The sequence below is a fragment of the Capsicum annuum genome, chromosome 3 (genome assembly GCF_002878395.1).
Source record: "Capsicum annuum cultivar UCD-10X-F1 chromosome 3, UCD10Xv1.1, whole genome shotgun sequence".
In the NCBI taxonomy this organism is placed as follows: domain Eukaryota; kingdom Viridiplantae; phylum Streptophyta; class Magnoliopsida; order Solanales; family Solanaceae; genus Capsicum; species Capsicum annuum.
The window spans coordinates 257660679-257681344 of record NC_061113.1 but is presented as its reverse complement, the minus strand read 5'-3'; the positions used below and the strand labels follow the sequence as shown (position 1 = coordinate 257681344).

At 32.9% G+C, this 20666-nt stretch overlaps 2 protein-coding genes across 2 annotated transcripts; both read right to left on the bottom strand.

Annotated features, from left to right (window-relative positions):
• Positions 1-2419: 2419 nt before the first annotated feature.
• LOC124896900 lies at positions 2420-3445 on the bottom strand. Its single transcript, XM_047408776.1, has 2 exons — positions 3221-3445; positions 2420-2857 (listed from the first exon to the last, which is right to left on the bottom strand). Exons 1-2 carry the CDS (start codon positions 3443-3445, stop codon positions 2420-2422), a joined length of 663 nt encoding a protein of 220 aa, XP_047264732.1.
• Positions 3446-6335: 2890 nt separating this feature from the next.
• Positions 6336-8402, bottom strand: LOC107861940 (F-box only protein 6). Its single transcript, XM_016707343.2, has one exon. It carries the CDS (start codon positions 8151-8153, stop codon positions 6909-6911), a length of 1245 nt encoding a protein of 414 aa, XP_016562829.2. The 5' UTR covers positions 8154-8402; the 3' UTR covers positions 6336-6908.
• Between the last annotated feature and the right edge of the window lie 12264 nt (positions 8403-20666).

Genomic DNA, 20666 nt, shown 5'->3' with positions numbered 1-20666 from the left:
TGTAATTATAAAAAAAGCACAGAAGTGCAGACAAAAAAATTCAAACAGAAGTATCCATTTGTATCTCATCCAATTCTTGATATTGAAGACACTAAGGTCACCAATAAGTTCATGACGTGGCTTTCAGTGGACCTTCTCAAATATCATGCAAAGAAGTAAGTACTTTACGACTTAATTATATTATTCATTTACATTTTCTGTTTATTATTAAGTAGTATATTTAATCAATTAACAGAAGCAACAAAGGGAAACATTATCTGAAAAACAGGTCCAACATATCAGCTTTGAATTTTGGCATTCTAGCAGTTGCAGACAAGAATTGGTTCTACGTTATGGGTACTCCTGGACAGTCATGATCAGATGAGGTGAGTTACATATTTATATTATAATTACTTATACTGATTATGTACAATATGTATTTTCTTATATACATATGCTATATATCATATTTTCAGATACATATGTACTTGAGTACATACATTTAGTGGCTTACACATTGAAAATTTAATTTTGGGTAGTTGCTTTTACAAATCATCTTTTATTTTATGCAGCAAATTGATGTTTGCCTGTACTATTTGAGAAAGAAATCCAAGTATGAGCCAAATAGCTCATATATTTATAGCACAGTTGACTGTAATTTCACGAACATTGTAAGAGTTGTGTTAGCTGTGCATTCAATTGATGATCCAACGCTTAATGCTGGTGGAAAGGAATACCATTTGAATGAGTACATAAGTGGATTCCCCATGCATGCTGTTGTTCCATGGCATACAGTTGATCATATGTTCATTCTTATCAACATAAAGTCCAAGCATCACTGGGTTCTGGCTGTACTTTCTTTCAACAGTAGATGCATATAAGTATATGATTCACTGTCATATGCTGGTCATAATTCTGCTGTGCTTGCTGAAGTTGAGAAGTTAGCTGATGTTATACCTTACTGTCTTTTGGCATGTTAATTTTATGAGAAGAAGGGTATTGATATTGACAATCATCAAAATTACAAATTAAATGATAAACATAATCTTTTTGATGTTTACATTATGAAAGATTTACCTCAACAACCATGTGGCAGCTTGTAAGTTTTGAATATACATATTATATATATATATTCTCATGTTATACTAATACTTATTAATTTCCATATATGCAGGGATTGTGGGTTATATATGATTACATATGCTGAGTGCCTAACATTTGGTGGAAGTGTTCCAAAAGTTAACTTTGATCCAGATCTTCTCCACATGAGATACGCTTCAATGTTGTGGCATTATGGTACAAAAAAATAAGAAGAGAAGACACAAAGTGATGATGAAGCACCAAGTAGGCCTCGTAGGGAAATTCAGATAACAGAAGTTACTGAAGTACATGATATTTGACTTTTTTTTTTAGATGGATGTTTTTGATAACAATAAACATTTTGTTGATGATCTTTTTGTTGAATATATTTTAGGTTTCATATGTTAATTCAATCACCAATGGCAATATTTTCCTATGTTTAATTATTGTGATACTTATTTTTTGTCCTATTTATATTACAATATTTAGTTTACTTGACTATTATGCATATATACATAAATAAAAATATAATGAAAATGTATTTTAAGCATAATGAAAATGTATATATGTATTTAACGCATATGTATTTATGTTTTTAATATTCACATATATGAATTTATGTATTTATAAAGATATCCATTTGTATATATGTATTTCTGCATAATGTATTTCATGTATTATCATAATATAAAAGATACTTTATGTATTTTATTAATAAAAAAATAAAAAAACTTTCCAACAAATTAAGAATAACAACATCAAAAACATTATATATTTTTTTAAGCATAAATAAAGTTTATATATAAATACAGTTAACGCATATGTATTTATGTATTTATTCTTCACACATATGTATATACTAATTTACATAAATATACTTTTGTATATATGTATTTCTGCATAACGTATTTCATATATTATCATAGTATAATTTTATTTTTATGTATTATATTAATAAAGAAAACAAAAAATTTCAAACAAATAAAGCATAAAAACTTCAATAAGATCAAATATTTCTTTAAAAGTAAAAATCAAATATATTTTAATCATAATGAAAATGTATATATGTATTTAACGCATATGTATTTGTGTATTTACTCTTCATACATATGTATATATGTATATACATAATTATCCATTTATATATATATATATTTCTGCACAAGGTATTTCATGTATTATCATAATATAAAAAGTTACTTTATATATTTTCTTAATAAAGAAAAACTAAAACTTTCAATAACATTAAGCATAACAACTTCTATAAGATGAAACATTTTTTTAAAATTAAAAATCAAATGTATTTTATTCAAGGAAAAATAACTTCAATTGTTTATAACTAAATTCATCAACCGACTAATCATTTGTTGTATTTCTTACATGAACGCCTATTGTGCCCTTTATATCCGCATGAACTATAATAATTTTTACTTTTGTTTCCAAACATATCTCGTCCGGACTTTTCACGATCCTTTTTTCCAGGCCTTCTAGGGGGTCGCTTGTATTTTGAGGGCAGAACTACCTCAACCAAAATTTCATTTGGAATTATCCAGTCGTCTTTGTGTGGTAGAGGATAAACTGGAACATCATATGTTCTCAAGACTGTTTTTGGCTTGTACAGATCAGAGCAATATGGTCCCTTCTTAAAATTCTTGCTATCAAGAACTGCACAAGCATGAACACAGGGTATCTCATCCAACTGAAATGCATTGCAAGAACATTTCTTTTCATTAAGACAAACAATAAAGTGTTTCTCCTTGTCGTGGACTGTATAGATATATTCTGATGCAGATATAACCTGAAATTATTAAACAAAAATAATTATTCAAAAAAAATAATTTTCAAAGTTATTTTTAAGAAATAATTTGCCATATGTATTTGATCATCTCAGCATATGTATTTTTCGGCCATTCATATGTATTTTTATTTCAGAAGATAATTTATTTAAGTTCTTATGTTAATATGAAAATATATTCAGAAAACAAATGAAAAAACTAATATATCTATATTTAGTAAGAGTTAAATTTCATCATACCTTCATACGTGTACTCTCCGTTTCATTCTATTGTAGAATTTCTTGAAACTTACCAATAAGATCTGTAAAAGTATACAACGCCTGCTATCTGTTTTCATAGTTCCATCTACCAAGCATCAATCTAACTTCCTCTAGAAAATCATATATTGGTAGTTCTCTAGCCGATACTAGTGCAGCATTAATTGATTCGGCAATGTTAGATGTCAAAGTCCATCCCCTATGAACTGATGCATATGATCTAGCCCACTTATCGTATCCCGTCAAATTCAAGTAATTCTTCACTCTAATATCAACTGTCTCCACCTTCTCCATTAAACCGTGAAATTCAGTCTTTGAATATGATTTTGCCATTGTGTAGAAGACATCGGATAATGCATCATGTGATTTTCTAATTTTTTATTTCACATTTTCCCATAAATTCCACATATATGCATAATGTGGTACATCATTATACACCCCACTTACAGCTTTTATGATGCTTGCATTACGATCAGAAACTACACACATTTCTCTTCTCTCACCATATGCTTCCTTCAGATTTTCAAAGAACCAAATCCAAGAAGCATCATTTTCGAAATAAAGAACTCCATAGGCCAAAGGAAATATATGTCCTGCATGTTCAAAAAATTCATATAACCATACATTATTTTTTACAAATCAAATAATGCACATTTATATTATAACTTCATACAGCTGCAAAGATTCTAAACTCCAGAGGATAACTAAAACTTCTACATATGTATATTTTAAATACAATTTGCTTTCAGCAATAATAACTGAATCTCATTACATAAACAATATATATATATATATATATATGTATGTATATTCTAAATACATACAGCTGGACACATATTTGAAATCAAATATATTTATAATTAAATATCTTACCAGCTCCATCCATGGTACATGCAGCTATGAAAATTCCATTATACATTCCTCTTAGATGACTTGCATCAACAACTATGACAGGTCTGCAATGCGTGAATCCTTGAATGAAGGCAGTTAGTGCAATAAATATATACAAAAACTCATTATCCTCATTCTTATATGTGAACCGGAATAACTCGTGTTTAACACATGAATGTATGCAGGTAGTTTCCCGTATGATGATGCTGATTTCCCTCTTAACTCTTCAAGTGCTTGCTCCTTGGCTCGCCAACACATAATATATTTTAAATCCATATCCATGTCTTCCTTCATATCACTTCTGATTTCAGATGGACTGTATTTTCGTTTGTAGCATTTAAATTTTGGTTTGACTATACCACTAATCAACTTACTAGTAGCATGCATTTAGGATAAATATTATTTTTGATCGGACAGGTATGTTCTGATAAAAATTTTCTGACATTAAACATTCCAGATTCACCGATACTAGATGCACGAAATAAAAAAGCACAATTACCGGATCTGCACAACAACGTATAACTGCAAAAAAAAAAAATACATATGCTCAAATACAATTAATCATATGAAAAAACAAATAACTAAATGCATAATACACTTATCAGGTTTTACTCGATCTTACAAATAGTGTTCGAAACTTTTCACAAATTGAATAGTCCTTCATAACTGATTTTAATACTCTTTTTGAGATATAAACTTGATCAACCTCAATATGTTTGTGATATGGGTCGGAGATAATAACTTTACTTGTATCCATTTCAAATACATCCAAACATTCTTCTGATGGAGTAACTATTAACGCTCTTTGAGTACTTGTATTTCCCACGTTACTCGCACTGACAGACATCTTTAGACTTTCCGAATTACACAATGATGAACTTACAATTCTGCTGAAATTATCCCTGTCAGAAACACTCACATATAAAGGCAAATTACTCAATTCCTTCAACTCTTTTTTCTGCATAATATATACCTTCAAACCCATGTCATTACGTATACGTATTTTCTCCGTACTATCTATTAATTGATATTTGATTTCAATGCATTTGCACGTCAAATCAACATGAGAAGCAAGTAACGTGTACAGTTGATCATACGTAGAGTTTACGTTCAACAATATCGCATCACTCATGTACTCTTCATATTCTTGCTCATAATTCCATCTTCCTGAATGTTTAACAAGAACAGCAATGCTACCCATCTTCAAATTGTAGAAAACCACAAAATTGTAAAAAAAACAAATTAAATATCTAATTCATAGTATACACAATAACCAATTCCCAAATACAAAACTCCAAAGCAAATTCACACAAAAATAATTTAATTGAAACCAGCTTATCAAAAATTAAAATTCAGATTAACGTTTTACAATTGCTTCTCAACTTTCACACTTTATAATAACAACGCCAAATTTGAAATTGTAAAAAAAATGCTTCCACAATTTTACAATATCTGTAATTGCAATATTTTTTTTAATGTTCTTCACGATGCTAGTCGATCAGAAAAAAAAAATACGTTTAACCAGTAGTTCTTTAATTTGAATATGGATTTTGGGTTTTGATTTTAGTTCTGTTTATGGAAAAAATTATTTGAATTTGAATTATTTGTTGTAATTTAACGGTGATGTAAAAAATGAGTTTTAAAAGGTAAGGAAATGTGCCAATTAATTGTGCCATAAATTATGGAAGCGTTTTTCTATCATTTTAAACTGAAACTGATTAGCATTATATTAGGAACACAATATTCTGTTGTATATGTATTTAACTAGCAACAGTTTGCTCAAATATAAAATACATATTGCTATTTTTTATAATTTTGAAACTGTTGCTAGAAAAGTTACAATTAAGACTCTATAATTGCTATTTATGAAATTTTTCCTTTCTTGACATCGCTTAATGAACATGGGCCATTAGAAGAACTAGGTTGGGCCTAATCTCATCTTACTTTTCTTCTTAGGAAAAGGATACAAATAGCCACTCTCCTTAAATAAAGGGAAACAACATAAATAATGGATGTTTGTTAGTTAATCATCTTTTCTTCAGAATTTATTATTTAGTTTCTCTCTCCCAGATTATAAATGTTCATATACATTTTTCCATATTATTATATAATTTGTGTATATGAGTAAACCATTTTAACGATATTTAAGGAAATAAATCAATCTAATAATTATTCAAGATTGTACCTCTTTAATGTGTAATTAATGAATTCACTAATAGAATATATATCTACATATATATATATATAATCCAATAGTTTACAATAGTGATATAAATATTTTTATACATCAATGATATAATTTCTATGTACATCCAATACTACACACATCATAGACAAAAAATATCATATACTATATCATATTGATACAATCATTATATCATATTGATACATTCCTATAACCATATTGATACAATCCTTATACTCGATTGATATAATGCCCTGTAACCCCCAATCTTTTTGAACTTTTCTTTTCTATATAATCAGTAAGAAATAAGACAAAACATGAAAGGAGTAACATAAACTACTGAAATAGGACCAGATTGAATTATAAACAAAATTAACTTAATAACACCTAAAAGAAAGGGCTTTCAGAAAAAGAAAAAAAAAGAGGATAAGTATCTGCTTATATATTGGAGAAAATGTTTATTTTCATTGATTACTTCCACCAAGTTAATAGGTTAATGTTATTAAAACGCAAGCTGAAAAACCAGAATTTTCTTTTTACTTTAGGACTTGAAAGTTACTTCGCTCGGACTCTCCAAAAATATTGTCGCACTCTTATCAGATCCTTCAACATACACTATTCCTGAAGGATCCGATATATTTGAAGAGTCCGACCAACGTAGCTTAGGAGGCAAATTGAAGTGCTATGTTTTGAAACTTGGAAGAGAGAAGAATTTAGAGCTCATTCATTCAAGAAACTTGAAGATGCAAGATAGGGGTGTAACAACAGTCCTTTAATTGGGAAATTCTGCAATTTCATCCCTTTAATTGTACCACACCCTTCAATCCAATGCCATTCCCACTCACCCTTCTTTGCACATTCTCTCCATACTACCATGCCTGATCCAAGATCTCTGTACAAGCACATTGCTCCAGCAATGCACACACATCTAGTGTTAATACTACCCCATCTCCCTTTACCTCCTAACAATCTTGCTCCTAGTTCTTCTGGCACTCTTTCATTCATTCGCCAATTATTATTTTCAGTAAGCTCCCATATACATGCTTCTCCTGCCTCACTAGTTCCACCAACAAGACTTAATTTCCCATTTCTTTGCACCAATGCTGCAAATTCAAGCCTGTCTGCCATCGGTACGCTTGATTCTCTCCAATTTTTGTTCACAATATCGAATCCCATTACGGTATAAGCCCGGGCTGAGGTGATCCAATACAGGACACCGTTGCAGTAAACACTTTCGTTTGGTGTCCAAACGGTTAGCCTTACAGCAAATTCCATTGGCATTGATCTAATTGTTTTCCAGTGGTCATGGACAGAGTTATAGACTTCTAAACTAGGCTCGTACGAGGAACCTCCTCCGATGCTGCTTGCCTCGGACATTCCTCCAGCCACGTAGACCTCGAAGTTGGCTGAATTCAGTTCTATTATACCAACAGCTGGATTAGTCCTTGTGACATTCAGCTTTGGAAGTTGCCTGAATTGGCGAGTGAAAGGGTTGCAAATGGCTAATTGAAGGCTAGTAGTTGTAGCTTCTCTGAGTAAAATGAGTCCACCAATTGAAGCAATTGGTCGAACTGGGTTAGGAATGAAGTCAAGAGGCAATAGATGCCAAGAATCATCAGCTGGATTGTGAGCATAAATAAAATGCCCGTGGTTACGCGTGGGCAACGCTATGAACCACGGCGGATGATTCATCCGCCGTGGCAGCGTTGCCCATGAACCTGAAGTGTTGGCACATGCGTACCAACTCTTGCAGGCAGATTTCGCCCTGGCTAGTGAATCAGGGGAAAGATAAGAGAAAATGTTGGCTAGGGGATCAAAAGGAAGGTTGCTCCACATAGCCTTGGAAATTAAATACCAAAGACACTTGCTCCAAGGGAGAATAATATATATGGCACAAAGTGCAAGTGATTGTGGCTGAACAATGATTGGAGGAGAGAGAACTTTAATAGGCTTTTGATTTAGCATAGAAATGCGTGACCAACATGTGAATGTCAAATTCTGCTCCTTTACTGCTTTTGTCGTTTTCTAAATATATTTTAATGGTTAGAGGTGGTTCTAGGAGAGCCCAAGAGCCATGAAAGTTTAAATAGAAAATCAAAACGAACAAAAATTTGCAACCATCCTTTTAATTATGGATAAGGAAAGTTGCAGATGCTAAAGTGTTTTCATCATAACGGATCCAAAAGGACATGAGCGGTTCGCTGCCGTCAACCCTTGCAGCAATAATGGCATTTCATCAACTTGACATTAGATATATGACCAAAGATATTGATTACTTCCGTTTCAAATAGTAGTTTGTTTTTCGTGAGTCAATTTGAAAATTTCAAAGTTAAATTAAATTAGCTTTTATATAAAATGTGGATAGTCAAATACTATATAAAAAGTATTATGAACTGCAATTTTCTCTTATCAATATGATAAAAAATATTTGTTAAAATGTTGGACAAAGAGTTCATATCTCGACACATAAAGGAAATTATTACTGGTATTTTGCAACGAAGGGAGGAGTGATTATGCAACTAACATGTTGACATGATCATACATGATTTAGGTTCCCATGTTCGACTTATTAAATTAACGATTATAATAGCTCAATCCCTTTGATATTCAGGGACATCAAAGATTAATAACTAGCGAATTGACGGTATAGAGAAGTTCCGTAATTTTCTAAACGCCCATCAGTATAAGATATTAGTTTAAGTATTGACTATGTTGAACTATGATTATTTTGATAATCTTTTCCTTCTGAAACATGATTATTTAAGTGTTAAGACTTTATCCTTTTTGTAAAAAGAATAAGAAAATGTCTTAGTCCCTTGTACTACTATACGTAATTTGCTAGAAAAAAATTTCGTGCACGCCTAGTTCTTTTGAAAATATAGTTGTCATTACTCTGTGATCAGTTCGCCGGTAGAGATACCTTAGAAACCCAAAAAAATATAGTTGTCATTAGAACCTTGAATTCCTTTTCTTTTTCCGTGCGGGACTAGTTCTTTTATGAAAGGGAGCCTTTTGTAACGGGTAAAGTTGTTGCCATGTGACCAAGAGGTTACAGGTTCAAGCCTTGAAAACAGCCTCTGATATAAATGCAAGATAAGGCTGCATATAGGGGTGTGCAAACATCGAACCGACCGATACACCGAACCAATAAAAATGTTATTGGTTTATTGTTATTGGGTTATTGGGTTAACGATTTTTTAATGGTTTTATAAAAAAAAAATTATTGGGTTATTGGTTTGGTTCGATTTTTTCTTATTGGGTTATTGGGTTAAACTGATAATCCAATAATATATATATATATACATATATATATATATATATGTGTGTGTGTGTGTGTGTGTGTGTGTGACTTATTATATATTTCTATTTAATTTCTACAAATTAACAAACTTATTATTTCAATTATACAAACTCTTAATTTCTCCTGACAACATTTGGTTCAAACTTGAAGTTTCTTGTAAATTAAAACAAATTATATAGGATTTTTGATTGCAACTAAGATTCATTTTTTTTTTCATGTTAGTTACTACTATTTCTATTTTATGAGTATTTTCTTATCGGTTAAACCGAAAACCGAACCGTTAAGGACTAAAAATCGATAAACCGAAAATTGATAAAAAATATCTTATTGGTTTAATACATTTAAAAATCGAAAATCGATAAACCGAACCGAACCGACTGATGCACCCCCCTAGCTGCATACAATACATCCTTGTGATGGGCTCCTTCCCCGGACACCGCGCATAGCAGTAGCTTTAGTGCACCGGATTGCCTTTTTTTGGACTAGTTCTTTTATAGAATTAAGTTGTCATTACTCATTAGAACTTTGAATTCCTTTTTGTATAAACAACATAAATCACATCCTAAATGAAACTAATTATATAAGATCCCAGATTGACTTTCTCTCCCCCTTATTTGAGAAAATACATATGCATGTCAATATACCTCATACGTAACTCCAATGTATGAGAAAACGTAAATTATGAAAATAAAATCAGATCCAATTATTCTTTTACCTTAATAACGGCAGTAATTAATGTTCTGATTTTGTGGATGCTTAAAAATAGTAACTATAATTCAAATTCAAAAAAAATCCTGAAACATCTCTCTTCATCTCCCTCAAAAAACCAACGCTGCCGCCGCTATTAGTTTACAGCTGTCACCGCCGCTCACCGCTCCATCTTCTTCCTCACGACGGTGAACATGCAAAGGCGACCAGTTGCCAAGATCGACATCGTTTCTCATTCCTCTCCCACTGTCACCATCACCGGCGCCATCACGAACAGTCAACGGTGCCTTCACCGCTCCACTCCTCTTCCTCACAACGGTGAACACGCAAGGACGACCAACCTCCAAGATCAACGTCATTTCTTATTCCTCTCCCATTGTCGCCACCAACGGCGTCATCACGAACAGTCAACGACGCCTTCACCGCTCCAATCCTCTTCCTAACGCCGGTGAACACGCAAGGGCGATCAACCGCCAAGATTGATGTCGTTTCTCGTTCCTCACTCACTGTCATCACCACCGGCGCCATCATGAATAGCCAACGGTGCCTCCGCCCCCTCTTAGTGTATTTGTTTTTTAGTAATAAAAACTTGCATAGTGTTGTATGAGAAATCATAATACATTACCCAGTTTGAATGATATTTTGACATTGTTTATGAAATTTACACGTATGAGAATGTATTACACATTTTTTTCTATGTATGATGTCAGTGTTATATGTATGATTTACACTCCAACAACAATATGTTCTATATGTTTGTGAATGTACTGTACTTTACTTTCTATGTATTGTCACACCCCTTTTTCGTCCGAAGGGTTCGAAGGTCGAAGGGTTTTTCCAATTAAAGTGACGGTATTGAATAGGGATTATTTTATTTACAGAGTCACCACTTGAAATTGAGATATGGTGTTTCAAGTCACCTATTGAATCCCTAATCAAAAGAAAATGACTCTTTATTGGTATGAGAAAACAGAAGACTAGGTAAGAAATTTTGTTGACTAAGGGAAAGGTGTAAGGCACTCCTCGAGTCCCGTGGTTCTAGCACGGTCGCTTTATTGACTTATCTTGTCTTAAACTATTTTGATAAATTACGTTAAGGCCTAAAATCGCTCATTTTATATATCTAAAATCTCATTTTTATTTCATATTAAATAAATCAGTGAAAGTTGAAAACTATTTGTCAAGTAAATTTTAGAAAAATATTTACCAAGGTGTATTTTTTACATTCTTGTATTTTTAAATGTATCGAAAAGATGCGTATGCCGCATTCTTTATTGAGACAAAAATTTAAATGTGCCTAAAATTTACCTTGCGTTAAAGAATTTATTTCGACTCTTATAAACTTGAAATAATTTTTTCTTATCTATTTTTATTATTTTTCGCTCTTTTTCATAATAATAAATAATAAATTAATTAACCATAAGTACTAATTCTAAGCCACGATAATATTAGTATATATCAACAATTCAACCTAAACTAGAAAAATACAAAGTCAAACAAGGAAACACTCAATCGTAAAATACAAAAAATGATTTGACAAAGAATGAAAATTACAACTAAAAATAATTGAAAGAGATATGGATCCAAATTAAGAATTAAATAGATTATTATATGGTAAAGAAAAATGGTAAACATGAACAAATTTCAAGTCAAATACTGAAAAGTGTTGTGCATGAAATTTACCCATGAATTTTTATTTTTTATTAACTCCCGTGAATATTTGCGAGTACTTAACTCACTCATTGAAGGAAACAATATCCTTAATGCAAGTGTCAAAACATTTTATTAATTTCATAGCCTTAGTTAAACATGTCATATAAAGTTTTTTTTTTTAATATATATATATATATATATATATATATTAACGGACTAAGAATAAAGTAAAAGTGCTTGAGCATCCATACTGTAATTTCATCAAATTATTTTATACATCATGAATAGTATATTGGAGTATGATAACACAATCCAACTTTGTTTCGATTATATCATTTGTTTGCTTAAAAAATAAAGTATAGATATTTCTTTAACAATCAATTAATTTCGTCATGCCTTTTTTATTCTTTTATTTGTTAGAAGAAAATCAATTTGAATATGATCTAATTCTTCTGACTACTTATTAACTCTTAAATGTATATGCATAAGTATACGTTTTTGATACCTTAAACGTACGATTCATATCAACAATAATGACTCACATAATTAATCAAACACACATGCTAAATAACACATGAAATTATTTAAATTAACTTTATTCATGATTTCGTTTATCATAAAAATTTATAAAATAAAGAGTACAGAATCAAATAAAACCTGTGTGATGAATTAACTAAAGGAAAGTATAGACGTCATCACCGAAAACTCGAACAGAATTCAAACTAAACTCGTTGCTTCTTTTTCCTTTCTTTCTGTTCGTTTTCCCTTTCTTGTTTTCTCTCAAACTTTTCTTTTCCTCTTTGTTTTTTATAAGTCTTCTCTCCTTTTTCCTCTTTTCTTTTTTCTTCTAAGTTTATTTTTTTGGCTTTTTGTCCAATGTGGTTTCTTTCTGTCTCCCTAATTCCTTTCTATTCAATCTTCTTTTGTTTCTCTTTTTTTTGGTTTTCCATTTTTTTCTTTTTTGGTTTCTGTCCGTGTATTTAAAGAGGGACGTAAGGGTGGGAGTTGGGAAAGTTGAGAAAATATAGGAGATGGTTTTAGGTTAGTGAAAAAATGGCTACTAAGGGTGGTTTAGGGTAATGGGTAGATTTAGGATAAAATTTCTCTCTTAAAAAGAAAAATTAAAATAAGTATAAAAATAAATAATAATAAAACTTAAAATAAATAAATAAAATATTAACTAATTAATTTTTATATTTAAGATAATATAAGAAAAATTTATAACTAGCCTAATTAAGATAATACTAAAACTACCAGCTTATTTATTAAAATTAAAAAGGAAATATATTTTTGAATTTTTTCATTAATTTAAAAAATAAAAATAAAAATAAAATAGTAAAAATATTCCAAAATGTAACTTTATTTATTTATTTATTTTCAACTAAAACTTATTAAAAATGAAATAAGAGTTAAAATAATATCGGATCAAATATAAATATGTAATACCCAAAAATATATATATTAAATTCGAGAGGGTTAAAAATTACGTGTCTACATTTTGCCCCTCTTTGTGTGAAATCTTGAAGAATTTTCATACAAAGAAGTAGACAAAGAGGGGATTTTTGATCCTCCAATTATTCAAAAAGTAAAGATAAAATAAAATAAAAGATGTGACCGAGTCCTGGTTTTGGACCGCCTACATATCCCGGGTTATAAAGGAATCAGGTCGCGTGTAGTTCAAAGGTAAAATGGTGAGAGAACGAGTTAGAGATCGAGTGAGGTTCCATCGAGTTTCCGGTTGACGACTTCTCCTTTTACATTCACATGAATAACAAACATAAATTGAAGATACAAATGAAAGATCCTATCTATTCTGGAATTTTGACTTGAATCTTCATGACTTCTCAAATGGTGCAATAGTCTTTATTCTGAGTTGAACTTGAAACATAAAATGTTCCTCCTCGTTGGCTTTTGACATTAGAGAGGAACTTGATAATTGATTTATTTTTCAGATTTTCTTCTGGTTTGAACTTAAAAATCTTCATCCTATTCTTCGGGCAGGCTCCTGGCTTGCTTTTCTTTCGCCCTGTCCTTCAGGCGGACTCTTGGACTTGATTTTCTTCACCTTGTTCTTTACGCTGGCTCCTGCACTTCCATTTTTCTTCACCCTGTTCTTTAGGCGGGCTCCTGGACTTTCTTTTTTCTTCACCCTGTTCTTTAGGTGGGCTCCTAGACTTTCTTTTTTTCTTCACCCTATTCTTCAGGTGGACTTTTGACTTGTTACTTCTTCACCCTGTTCTTTAAGCGGGCTCCTGACTTGTTACTTCTTCACCTTTTTCTTCAGGCAGACTCCCGAACTTTCTTTTTCTTCACCCTGTTCTTCAAGCGGGCTCCTGGACTTACAATTCCTTCACCCTGTTCTTCAGGCGGGTTCCTGAACTCAAAGTAAACAGTAAAACAGAAAAATAACATCCCATTCTTTAGGAGGGTCCTGAGTATAAAATAAATTCCCATTCTTCAAGAGGGTCTTGAGCAAAAAATAAAATTCAATGAACACGAACAAAATTTTTGCTCCAGTTTATACTTAGAAAATGACTCAACTAAAAGGTACGTCTTATAGGAATCAAAAGGAATGACTCGACTAGAAGGTACGTCTTATAGGAATCAAGGGGATGACTCGACTAAAAGGTACGTCTTATAGGAATCACGGGGGATGACTCGACTAAAAGGTTCGTCTTATATGAATCAAGAAAATGACTCGACTAAAAGGTACGTCTTATAGGAATCAAGGGGGATGACTCGACTAAAAGGTACGTCTTATAGGAATCAAGGGAGTGACTCAACTAAATGGTTCGTCTTATAGGAATCAAGGGGATGACTCAACTAAAAGGTACGTCTTATAGTAGTGATGGTTCAAGTTAGGAAGAGCTTCACCTAACAAATGAAACTTGAATTATCCAGATTAGGAAGTGTGTCTCCTAGGGGTTAAATTTTTACCATAATTTGATTATCAAACCTGTGCAGCAACATTGCTTCCTGAATTTGTGGAAATGAGGCATTGCAGCCCTTGATATTTATGCTCTGATATCCTTAATTTGAAGGTAACATATTTCCTGTTTCATCAAAGAAAACTTGTGAGTTCAAAAATATGGTGGCAGGTTTTTGGCTTTAGCTTCCGTAGCAATCGCTCTTGCTCTCGTCACATTTAACCTTGCTTCCAACCATTAGCATCTGTCACCGACTTGCTGCATCGTTGACCCAAACTTAGATTATTAGAAGTGACTCTGAAACAAACACAGTATCTTTGCTTTGCCATGCTCCTCAAATAAACCCTTTAAACCTTGGTATTTCCATGAGTTTCCAGACTCGTCTGCTGACAAAACTTTTCTGCATGCGTTATTTCGGCTCACAATCATGTCTCTTTCGTGTGTTGGCTTTTTATCTTTCTTTGTGCAATTGAAGAAGCTGGTAGTCAGTTTTAAAATATTTTCTCACTTGTTATGACACGGACTCGACTCAGAGACACAAGAAAAATGACAAAAAAATTTATTTGATGATAAAGATACCAAAAAACTGAAAATATAAAAATAAAAATAAAAGGAAAAAACAATAGGCATTTTTTTTTAAAATGACAGAAGAAAACTTATTTGGGTGTGGTAGCCGATTCTAGCAAGTATGACATTCATTTTTAATTAAACAAGTTAATCTACCCATACTAATTATTACAACTCTTGTCCACTTATTAAGTTTGAAATGGAATCAATCTTGAATATGCTCCCTCTAGATCACAATCCTCCTTCGGCTAGTGGCACCTCAATGGGTTTTTGCCAACGCCTATCTCATTTTTATTTCTTTCTCAGCTCATTTTCGCCTTATGGTGCCCAAAAGGGTTTTCACCAATAAGACTCTCTCATTTTTACTCATTCACCTTTTTTCATTCCTTTTTTTTTTTAAATAATGCGCAACATACGAAACATCATACACCCATAACATGTTTAGCCTTGACATTTTCAAATATCGATCTAAAGGTCTTTCTTTAGTTGTAACTTGACTTTTGAAATAGGTTAGAAAGAAAGGGAGGCATGTGGCTCAAAAATTTACATAATATTGGGTGAAACATACAACTTTTGGAATCGACTTTTTAAAAAAAAAAAGAAATTTTTTTGTGCCCCAGTTTCATTTCATTCTGGGTAATTTGAATTTTCTTTTAGTTAGACCGAACCCCGGAGTAGGGCTGCCTACGTATCTTGTCATAACAAGAATAGGCCAAACGTAGTTCAGACATTTTGTTCTTTTGCTTTTTGCTCTTTTTTTTTTCTTTTTGAGAGAGAGAGATTTTTCCTGATTCCCTTTTTTCTTGACACTTTTGACTCTATTCTTTTTCTTGACACTTTTTTTTTGAATTTTTTTTCATACTCTATTTTGATTCCAAAAGAGGGATATAAAAGAAATAAAATAAAAGATCAAAAGGGATAACAAAGGATGACATAATATTTGGATAGTAGAATGAAATGCCTTCGTCATATCAATCCTTAAAAACGCAAGTACATAACATGCAATCTAGGAATGGAACATGAAGATCATACGCATATTTTCAATATTGACTATGACTAAGCAAATGCACGTGTGTCATTTTTTTTAAACTTGTAAACCATACAGGTCTACTTGTACTGTACTTTCCTCACAACAGATGACTCTTTTTTTTTTAGCTAACTTCCTTTTGCTTCTTCTAACGATACTCATTCAAAAATACTTGAGTTGAACCTTCTTATTAAAGATCAAGTCATTCTTTATTCGCAAAGTGATTGCCTCAAAACATTCAAGTGAGGATGTAACTAGGTCCCCAAAATATCTCAACACTTTACTTATTTTTCTTACACATTTTTTTTAACTCTAGGTTTTTTATCGAATGTTTCAGCATTAGATTGGGTTTTAAGATCTGGCTTAAAATTCAACATGCTTATCATATTACCAGAATCACCATAGAAAGAGCTCTTTGAAGAAAAAAAGACGATATATATTGAGAAATAGAAAAAACAAAAGGGACATATATTTTGTTGACAGAAAGATAGAAGGGTTTGAACAAAAATGATAAGAAAATCAGACAAGATAGGTCCTAAACTACAACCCTAAAATAATTCGGGTAACAAAAAAGAAAAGAAAACAAATTACTAGACCTCTTCCTAGCAGGGAGAGGAGTGACTTCCCAATTGTTGAGCTTGACCTCTTAGCCACCAATTTGTATACCAGCATGACTAGAGCTTTCCTCATTGTCAGTATTCTGCATTATAATTGATTTATCTTGAATCATCTTTTCAATTTCTCTTTTTAATTCTCAACAATCTTCAATACTATGACCCTGAGAATTAGAATGATACGCACATCGTACATTAGGATCAAAATTTCTTAAACGAGGATTATGAGTGTGCCCAAGGAGAGGAGTAATCATGCCCTCCTGTACCAATCTCTGAAATAAACTAGCATATGAATCTCCAATTGGTGTGAAGCTATCTGTCACGCCCCAAAATTCCATCGGGCCGGACTGGCACCCTAAGCCGAGAAGGCCTGGGAGAACCCGTTCAAATACCTGTACTTTCACTTATATGTCACCAAAAATTTGGACAGCACTTCGTTGCATATAGAAGGGTCTAATTACCTGTATCAGCACAACACGCACAAATATATATATATATAATACTTGGCCGTCGGGGCCACCACATATACAAATATAACATCACTATATAAACTTCCATGACTTTACCCTTCCTTATGTCTACAAAGCCTCTAGGATATACATGACATAACTAGGGTCGGGACAAACCCCCGCCCACACATGACTCCTGTACAATAACAAAACATACGGGACCGACTCGAAAAGCTCCGAAGCAAATTGGAGCTCACCAACAATAGTTGTATGACCTGACTCCTATCTATGCTGTGAATGAGCTGAAGCACCTGTGCCTGCAGCATGAAATGCAGGTCCCCGTGGGGGACGTCAGTACGAAATATGTACTGAGTATGTAAAGCTGTAGATAATCACATATGATATAGGAGCTCAATAGAAATCAGAAACAAGTGAATAAGTCGTAATAGGAGTGGACCACACTTACTAGAACTTGTGACAACCTGTACATTGTATTTATTCAATCACTTTACCTTCGTTCTTATCGTCTTTGTAATTATTACTGTACTGGACTGTGACTATTAGGCTGCCTCTAGTACGTATCAACTGGGATCGACCCATGCTAGGCTTATGCCCCTGGGATACCACCCATAAACACATAAATAGGGATCGACTCATGCTAGGCTTATGCCCTTGGGACACCACCCGATAAGAGAGAACTCCCATCACTTAGTTCAATTAATCTTTGAGATTGTTATTTCGGTCGCCACCACATTTTTGATACTTTGAAACAATGATACATCAATAGGAACCAAGTAATAGACCTTCTATATAATAACGATGTAATAAAGACTCATTGGTACATCAATAATGTGTTTCAGAATCATCAATATCACAACAATGAAATAAGAGCCTTTTGGTATATCAATGAAATATTTTGACACTTTATAGGATGGAAACAACTTCGTTGGTAACGTAGAACAATACATGTTTTTGGACAACCCCGGAATCTTACTTGATGGAACATTGGTGTTTTCATGCCAAAGAACATTGTTAGAGTATGCTTTACATACCTCGTCGTAGATTCGGATACCAATTCAACACAACTTCCCGCCTTTACAAATCACTTATCTACAATGAAATGTTTGGCATCTAGTATTAGCAACCCAACACCACAATTCTCTTCCATAATTCCATACAACCAATATTTGCAAAGCATTTCAAAAACCAACTTGAACAATAGGTTTATGTGTATATATATATATATAATCATCATTTCAATACCACATCATCACACCAAATCCCTTCACAATTCAACATAATCCAACCATGCACAAGAATAATCCAACATCATTTTCAATCATCTTTCAACAACAATCAAATAACACACTTCTTATGCTCACATGCATATATATACATATCCATATAAATAACACCAACATAATTTACATCCTTACCATAAAATGGCCCTTTTGATTTCGAAGTCCTGTTGGCACAAATAAGGGGTGCTTCTCGAAGCCCTCGAGACGGTGAACACAACTACGGAATCAATTTGGATTTTCTACGGTTGAATCACGAGATAATTGGAGTTGAAATTTGGCTAGGGTTTCTTATTCTTCAATAATGTATGATAAATAATGGATATGAGGCTAATTATATGTATATAATGACCAATTTTCGTTCATGAGGTGATGGAAAATGACCATATTGCCCTTAAAATTTTAAGTAAATCCGAATCTGTCCATGGTGGACTGTTTTGACAAGTTAAAGTAGATCGACCATAACTCTTTGCTCCGATATCGGATTTGGGTGAAATTGGTATAGTTGGAAAGATAATTCAAAGGTATTTCATTTCATATAAAGTAGGCCACCCAGTTCGTCCTGTACAAGGAGTTATGAACGTTTGAAGTTGACCCTAAAAATCTGTTTTGAGAGGCTGAAGTAAAACGAGTATAACTCATTACTTAGATGTCGGATTTGGATGAAACCAATTGCATTGGAAAGAAGACTCAAAGATCTTTCTTTTCATAGGTGGAAGCTCTCCCAGTTCATTATATTAAGGGAGTTATGAGCGTTCAAAGTTGACCCAAAAAACTGGCAGGCCTCAGTAGTTTGTGTGCAGGAAATATTCCTGCACATTTACTATTCACCATATCCCGACCACCGTTTTATAGTTTCGAACGTGCTTGATTATATCCGAAACTTATCCATTTTTGGAAATCTTTATATCGTTGGAAAGCTTATTCAATAACCTTCGTATGGAACCATCGACGGGCAAATTTCGGTATAAATAAAATAAAAAATTAATTCCATATAAATAAGACCAATACACGTACTTAAATACGCCAATACATGTACTTGAATACAGGGTGTTACACTATCTCTCGACTTCTGCCTCATTTCATTATTTGGTTTGGATTGAAAATTGGGCCTTAAAGGGCTTTGGTATATTTGTGGAATTGGAGGATGACTCTGAGGAGTTGGTGTGTGCCATTGTGGGTAAGATGGGGGTTGAACATGTGGTTGTGCATTATACATTGGATATGAAGGTGGGGGACTGGAGTATAATGGACTTTGGAGGTGATTATGTGGAGCTTGGGCATGAACTTGGGCTTGAGCCTGAGAGCGATGACGACTGGTCTTCTTGACCGCTCCCGCTGTCCAACTACAATAGTAGATGCATCTTCCTCATTCTTCTTCTCCCCAACACTTCCTTAACCTTTTTGAATTGCTTGAGTAGTTGCTTTTAATGTTGTAAAACTCATAATGTGACCGAACTTAATTCCATCCTCTATCATCTCTCCTGTTTTGAGGACCTCAGTAAATGGCTTGCCTAATGCAAATAACAAATATTGATAATATGTTTCATTTTACGCTTGAATAAACACCTCCACTATCTTGCTTTCTTTCATTGGCGGTTTTACCTTAGCTGCTTGTTCACGCCATCTAATTTCATACTCCCTGAAATTTCCATTCTTTTTTCTCTTCTTCCTATTAGTCAGGGATTTCTCATCAGGAATCAACTCGACATTGTACTAAAATTGTTGCACGAATTCATTGGCCAAGTCATCCCAACTACTCTACTTGTCAATGTCTTGATCCACAAACCACTCTAAGGCTAAACTCGAAAGCTTCTCACCGAAATAATCCATAAGTAATTCTTCTTTACCACTGGCACCTCTTAATTGGTTACAATAGTGCCTCAAGTATGCCACTGGATCATCGTGCCCTTCGTACTTGTCAAATTTGAGCA